The sequence below is a fragment of the Poromitra crassiceps genome, assembly GCF_964638095.1.
Source record: "Poromitra crassiceps genome assembly, chromosome: 22".
In the NCBI taxonomy this organism is placed as follows: domain Eukaryota; kingdom Metazoa; phylum Chordata; class Actinopteri; order Beryciformes; family Melamphaidae; genus Poromitra; species Poromitra crassiceps.
The window spans coordinates 10,327,393-10,335,022 of NC_139647.1; the positions used below are offsets into that span (position 1 = coordinate 10,327,393).

General features: G+C 45.4%; 1 protein-coding gene across 3 annotated transcripts in view; it reads left to right on the plus strand.

Annotated features, from left to right (window-relative positions):
• Window positions 1-609: 609 nt before the first annotated feature.
• Window positions 610-7,630, plus strand: part of tacc2 (transforming, acidic coiled-coil containing protein 2) — a 56,648-nt gene continuing 49,627 nt past the window's right edge. For all 3 annotated transcript variants that reach the window (XM_083658486.1, XM_083658487.1, XM_083658488.1), the window contains exons 1-2: window positions 610-1,998; window positions 3,206-3,589. In XM_083658486.1, the coding sequence (XP_083514612.1) occupies window positions 1,316-1,998; window positions 3,206-3,589 (1,067 nt within the window). In that variant the 5' untranslated portion in view covers window positions 610-1,315. The remainder of the gene's footprint in view (window positions 1,999-3,205; window positions 3,590-7,630) is intronic.

Consider the following 7,630-nt stretch of genomic DNA (forward strand, 5'->3'; position numbering starts at 1 on the left):
AATAGTGGACACAAAGGAGGAAGGAGAAAGGAAAAGTTGCGTCGCATCAAAAAGGGAGATGGGGACTTTTTCTCCTGACCGCCTCAGAGCTCCAGGGTTATCTGAGGACACGCTCTGTGCTGAGATAGAGTCTGCTAATGAACCTCTGCCTGCTCATTCAGACCAGAGTCTGCACCAAACTCCTACAGCAACAGAGGAGCAATGCTCTGACAGGGACACGCCGGCGCCAGACTGGAGTGCGGCTCCTGACCAATCGCAGCCCACGCCAGCTCCGAATGGTTTTGCTCGGCAACAAGAGCAATGGCAGCAACAGCAGCAGGGGTTCAAACATGCCACAGAGGAACTGTCAGGTGGTTGTTTGGAGTGGAGAGAACAGCCATACAGTCACGGTGGACAGACCCCAGCATTGTTTATAGCAGGAGGAGCAGAGGCAGAGGATGACTCTGTCGGGAGTTTGCGTCAGTCAGGAAGCAGGGATGAGTTGGCACGAGCAATGGTTCTAGAGAGAGGCAAAGGAGAGGGAGCAAGGGCTGGTCCAGGGGTTAATGTGCCCACTCACCTCGCCAGTGATTCAAATGAGACTGGAAAGGCTGCTGAGAGAGATGCTTTGGCCGACACAGGTGTAGTTACGGCGAAAAGACAGGAGGGGGTGAATGAGAATCAAAGCACTGCTTTAGAAGCGGCGAAGTCGGATTCAGTTTTCGTGCCAAACACTGAGTTAGTGAGCGATGATGAGGGTGAGAAGGGTCAGCGAAAAAGCATTCCGTCAGCCGCCTGTCAAGACCAACACGGACAACCAGAGGCCTCGGAGAACACCGCTGCTCCTGTTGCTTCTGCATCGCGCGAACGTGAGACTTCACCTCCTACGCCGTTTGCCCTTTCATCACAGGTCAGCAGCACAGATAGGCATGACATTCACACAGACGATATACCTAAGGCAAACCAGGCCAAAGACATCCATCGCACAATACTCAGCTCCGCGGGGCAACCAGAACCTGTGGAAGAGGAGTTCAGCTCTGTCTTGGTGGTGAGGAGCAACAGTTGTGAAATCGAGGAGTGTGAAATTCAGGACGCAGCGTGCGAGCCTCTGGAGCTTCACAGGTCCAATAAAACCACAGCTGCACAAAGCAGAGCAGAGAGAGTACAAACAGCCATAAAAGGCCCTGATGCAGAGGAGGTCAGAGGAGAAGATAAAGGCCCTGATGCAGAGGAGGCCAGAGAGGAAGAAGGCCCTCATGCAGAGGAGGTCAGAGAGGAACATAAAACGGCTTTGGATGAAAAGAGAGAAAGCAGCCAGGGGAGGGGACAGAATGAGATGGCTGCGATAAACAACGAGATAGAGGAAAAACAGGGGCTCCTAAATGCAGCTGGGAGTGCTGAAGGCAGGGGTTCAGGATCAATTAAAGCATCAGACCTCCATGGAAGTGAGGTGTCGCACAGTAGCACCGATCCCTCCGTTTGTCAACCCGTCAGCGAGGAGACGGGCGTTGCTCTTTCTGAGTCGACAGCAAATGTCGCTGACATAACGGATGAAGTTACAACTCGTGATGTTATCACAAATCAATCCTCTGTTTTCTCCCAGAGGTCCCCGGGAGATATTGCGCTGAACGCTCTCGCAGCTCCTGCCCAGTCGGAGAACTCTGTGTCGGAAAACTCTGTCGTTAAAAAAGAGACCGTCACGGATCGCAATGTCACCGCGAGTCCTTCAGTTGTTGCGTCAAAGCCCCCAGAGGATATTGTGGTGGTGACCCCCCTCGTCGCTGCTGCGACCCCCCCGTGCAGCGACCCCCCAGCTGATTCAGGGAAAGCAGCTGACAAAGCTGCCCGAGTGTGTGAGATGGCAGAGGCTGTCAGTGTGTCAGAGAGTCCGGCTCCTGGGCAAACGGCACGAGAAGAACCAGAGGTAGACTGGATCCAAACTCTACGCCACGCTGCTCACCTCTCGCAGTCTGAACACCAGAGCACGGTGGAGACCTCTGTTACATTCACATCTTCAAGGTAAACATAATGTGTGTTCGAAATGTGCATCTCCTTTTTCATTTCATAAGTGGAATGTATTTAGATATGGGAGATTAGGGGGAACAGTGCCAGCAGGAATATAGTAATATTCTACAGACACACATCAGGCTTCATGGGGGAGAGAGTTGATGGTGAATTAATGCCATGTTCTCTGTATGTGCCTGGATTGTGAAAAAGGTCAGTTGTAGGTGTGGTACACAAAGATTAATTGCGAGCATGCTGTCACTGTGTCACATATGATCTTTTCAAGGGCATCTCGGGACATGAGGCCACACGCCTAGTCTGCTTCTTGCTCGTCTATTTGCTAGTACAATGGTGCTTGTACCATTGACATTTCAACAATGAAAGTGTCACCAGCCCCGACAAATAGAGCCCAGATTGATGCATATTTTAATTAGGGCTGATGAATACAATCACTTATCATATAAATGGCTCCATGAGATGAACATCTTTGATGTTCAGCCTATTTCATCGTTTTGGCATTCAAAGATTTGTTTTTGCAGTTTTTTGTTCAATTGAGCATTCAAGTAACACCGTGCTGAGGGGTGGTTATGAGTTATGATGTCATTGTCACAGAGATGCAGGGTGACAATGTGAATATGAATGAGGAAGTAAACACAGAGCTGGACTTTGTCGTGAGCGGAGCCGGGCTCAGATGGGAGCTGGGCTCAGATGGCTCTGCCTGTCGGATTGTAATGGAAAGTTAATGCAGCCCATTCTGTCCAAAAGGATGACATCAGCTGTGACATCAGCTCTGCTCTCCAGGGCAAAGAATGAGCCTTTTTTCTCTCACTCGAGACAAACAGCTGTTCACAATGCAATGGAAACAACAACAACACAACACACACACACACACACACGCAGACACACGCGCACACACACACACACACACACACACACACACACACACACACACACACACACACACACACACACACACACACACACACACACACACACTCTCTCTCTCTCTCTCTTTCACACACACACACACACACACACACACACACACACTCCTGTACATACACACTTCCGCACACACAAACACACACTCGTGCGGACACACACTCGTAAACATGCACAAACACACACACATTTGTCACTTGTCACTCATGCCTTGTGTATGCTCTGTAAACTAAACAACTAATGCCCCCAACCCCCTCTCTCTCTTGTATTGTCTCCCCAGGCCCCTCCCATCTCTGGAGTCTCCTCAACTAGAGTTCCTTACTCCGACTGAGGAGATAGCTGCTCCTCTGAGCCAGGAGAACCCACCACCACCACCGGAGCGAGCAGCAGCAGAGACCACAACAGAGATTGTCCCACCTGCAGAACCTGTAACGAAACCAGTAGAGCTCCCAGAACCAACAAAGGAGCCAGTGGACATCCCAGAACCAAGCAAGAAGACAGCAGAGCTCCCAGAACCAGCGAGGAAGCCAATCAGTGAGCTGCCAGAGGAACAGGTGGAGAAACCCATAGAAAGCCCTCCAGACCAGCCATTAAAGGAGTCTCCTGGGGACAGTCCAGTGACAGATACAGTCCAGGATCCTGTCGAGGAGTCACAAGACAGCGGGTGAGTGTGTCTGTAAGCCTACAGTGTTGGCACAGTGACTTAGTCTTGACAGCTATTTGAGGATCTACAGTATAATATGGATTTATTTAACATGATAAAATAAATAGGAGGTAAATAAAGATACAGTCGGATGATGATTTAATTGTGTTTTCATGACCGCCCTCCATGTTAAACAGGGTTGAAACAATGGCAACAGCAAACAAGACTCGTTTCTCCCCCAAAGCTTTGGCTGTTGAATGTATATCACAGATGATTTTATCATTGTCAGGAGGATCATTTGGGCGATAATAATATTGTGACTTGCTCTCTACAGCTCCCCTGTCATTAAAGGAACACTCGCCCATTTTCAACCAGCTTTGTATCATTAGAACATCAGTAGTATATCAGAAAACTGTAAACGGTTTTGAAGTCTGTCATTTAATTTGACAGTTATTGAGTGTTAAAGTGTGGACCAGTGACATCACTGGTCCACACTAACTCAAATTAATAACTCATTAACTCAAATCAACTCTCAATAACTGTCAAACTAGATGAATGATGAATAGTTTGACAGTTATTGAGAGTTGATTTGAGATAATGAGTTATTCATTTGAGTTAGTGTGGACCAGTGATGTCACTGGTCCACACTTTAACACTCAATAACTGTCAAATTAAATGACAGACTTCAAAACAGTTTACAGTTTTCTGATATACTACTGATGTTCTAATGATACAAAGCTGGTTGAAAATGGGCGGAGTGTTCCTTTAAAGCCTATTTGAACAATGTGAAGGAAACCTGGAGAAGAGAACACAACAGTGATGTTTCTCTGTTAAAACGGATGCCAAGGGGCTGTCCTGTTTTCAGTCAGTTCAGTCACAGAGACTGGATTAAAAAGTGTGTCCTGTTTTCAGTCAGTTCAGTCACAGAGACTGGATTAAAAAGTGTGTCCTGTTTTCAGTCAGTTCAGTCACAGAGACTGGATTCAAACGTGTGTCCTGTTTTCAGTCAGTTCAGTCACAGAGACTGGATTAAAACGTGTGTCCTGTTTTCAGTCAGTTCAGTCACAGAGACTGGATTAAAACGTGTGTCCTGTTTTCAGTCAGTTCAGTCACAGAGACTGGATTAAAACGTGTGTCCTGTTTTCAGTCAGTTCAGTCACAGAGACTGGATTAAAACGTGTGTCCTGTTTTCAGTCAGTTCAGTCACAGAGACTGGATTAAAACGTGTGTCCGTGTCATCCTAAATGACTAAAATCACTAATGACTAAAGTGAGCCATCACAGGAATAACAGGGTTGTTGGAAGATTGCAAAAAAATAATAATGGTTGACTGGTTTTTCAACAGAAATAAAAGACATCAGAATTTACTTTTTAGGGCTGATGTTTTTTGTGTTCTATTTTCGTGTGATTTTTTTTACATTACATAGATGTAACAGAGGAACTATATTGGTGTTAACTTACCTCTGTATAATGGGGGATTGTCACAGATACATATGCTTTACAGCTCAGCAGAACATACTAGCCTCCCTGTCATGCTTTTCAAATGGATTTCCATACGCTGGGAGACAGTACCCTTGTGTTTGTCTTCCAGACACGTGGGGGTGGGGGGGTGGTCTGGCGGGTTGTTGCTGTCTGCGCTCGTTTGAGAGTGTCTGATTGGGCGAATGAGATGGAGCCCGGGACTTAGGAGCCTCCAGATCGTTTGAGAGCGTCTGATTGGGCGAATGAGATGGAGCCCGGCCGGGACTTAGGAGCCTCCAGATTTGTATTGGTTGATGTCATTGCAGTGAACCCTTGATGTCGTTAAAACTCCTGACTGAGTTAAATACACACAGTGAACGTGTGTGGTGTTCAGCTACACCTCTCTGTGTATAACCAGATCCACTACTATTTACTTAAACGCTTTTAACAGCTCTGGCTCTGGCCAGCTAACTTTCCATGTATGTCACGCTCTTTTTGTGCAACTTTTTATGTCAATGCTAGTGTTCATTGTACTACTAGCAGCGGTTGCGTTAACCGAATATTTTTTGATTGATTGATTGAAACAATTTATTTCAAACAGTTAAAACAATACATAAAGTAAAAAAACAATAAACATAACAGTCTAATAGACTTCAGCAAAAGGAAAATACGTAAACTCAAACATAAAAAAAGGCGAACCGTCTTTTACCTTTTGTTTTTTGTTATAACAATGACAGAAATATCTGAAGGCTGTCTGTCATTTTAACAGAGGTAATAATAGATTATGAAATAATTTTTACGACCCTGTCCGTCAAAGTGACAGATGACGAGAAGGTCTAACGCAACCTCTGACTACTAGTACTACAACTGTGCCATACCAAAAATACAATCCAATTCCAGATTATTTAAAGACCCCCTCCACTCAAAAATAAGTTTTTCTTTTTGTTCCTTCATTTAGTTTAATTTAAAAATCAACAATATTTGTATATTATTTACAGATTCTGGACTTTTTAGTGAGGTCCTTCAATCCAATGTGATGCACTTGTGAAGGCTAAGGTTTCAGGAGCAAGTTAAATATTAAGTAGCCTATTCATGTTATCTGTATTAATCACTAAATGTTCAGCTATTTTCATTACCTTTGCTTGACTATAGAGCATTGCACAGTTGCCATCAATTGTAATCAGGGGTGTAGTGATAAATACAGAGGTGGGTAAACTATCCAAGGTGAGTAGTTTACCCACCTTGTTTGCCTTCATTGATTGATACGGTTGATCTGAAATAGGTGAGTCTGCCTCATTTCAAAGGGGTGGGTAAACTGCGTTTACCCTCCACTACACCCCCGTAATTGTAATGCAAAGTTAGACAGTCGATTTGCTAATGTGCTTGATGGTAGCTGAGATAAACCTACGTGAGAACGTGTTCTTCTTACCTGTCATTCTTTACACTAAAAGAAATGGGAAAACGTTTAGGTTATTATGTCATTTATAGGTTATTATTATTGATTATTGATTTTCTTTGTCTGGCCCACTTGACACCAAATTGGGTCGCATGTGGCCCGTGGACTAAGTTTGACAGCCCTGCTTTAGGGGGTCTATAGTGTGACAAAATGTGTTGTGTATTTCAGCTAATATAAATCATTATGACTGATTCCTTTTCTCTTAAGGTCCTTACACATCAAGAGCGATGCGAATATACGGCACGAAATTGCGATGTGAGTTTTGACCCACCTGTCAATCATAGCCACAGATGTGTACACGTCGGAAGCGAATTTCTGAAAAATCGACCGTGGTTCGAAAAAATAAACACCGCAATAACGCACAGCGAAACTTCGCCATTGGTATGCACGGTTGCATTGACTGATATAGGCTCGGAAAATATTATTGACGTGCGAAATAATCGCATGAAAAAAACGCTCCCGATGTGGAAGGACCCTAGGCTTTTGTTTTATTAATTTATTATTATTATTATTATTATGATTATGATTATGATTATTATGTTTATTATTTTAGTTTTTCTCATGCCTTTTTGTTTCTTCTCTCTGTGGTCACTCTCCTGCTGTCTGCTGCATGTCCAGGAGACATCACACATGGCACAGTAGTAGCACTTGCTGCCTGTCAGTCACAACAACACTTGTCCCCTCCGTCCTGCTGGAGACAAGAGAGTTGGCAGAGTGAGAGAGAGAGGGGGCGAGAGACATCGCCAGATAGGGTTACGCTTATGCGTTTACATGTGTAAGAAAGAGATAGAGAGAGTGAGAGATATGTGGTGGCATGGACAGTCCAGGGTGTGTGTGTGTGTGTGTGTGTGTGTGTGTGTGTGTGTTTTTAGTTTCCCCCGCCCCCCAGAGGCTGTGCTAGCTGTCAGCCCTGCTCAGTCTGTGTGGCTATAGTGTGTGAAGTGAAGCCGTGGAGCCCGGAGAGAGAGAGGGAGGAATTTGGACAGGCACTCTGCCCCACTGAAGTCATCCGCGCAGGCAGGCCAGACAGAGGGGAACAACAGCCAGGATTCCGACAAACACTTGAGCATGTGCTGCTGCTGCTGTGAGTGTGATAGAGTGAGAGAGAGAGAGAGAGAGAGAGAGAGAGAGAGAGAGAGAGAGAGA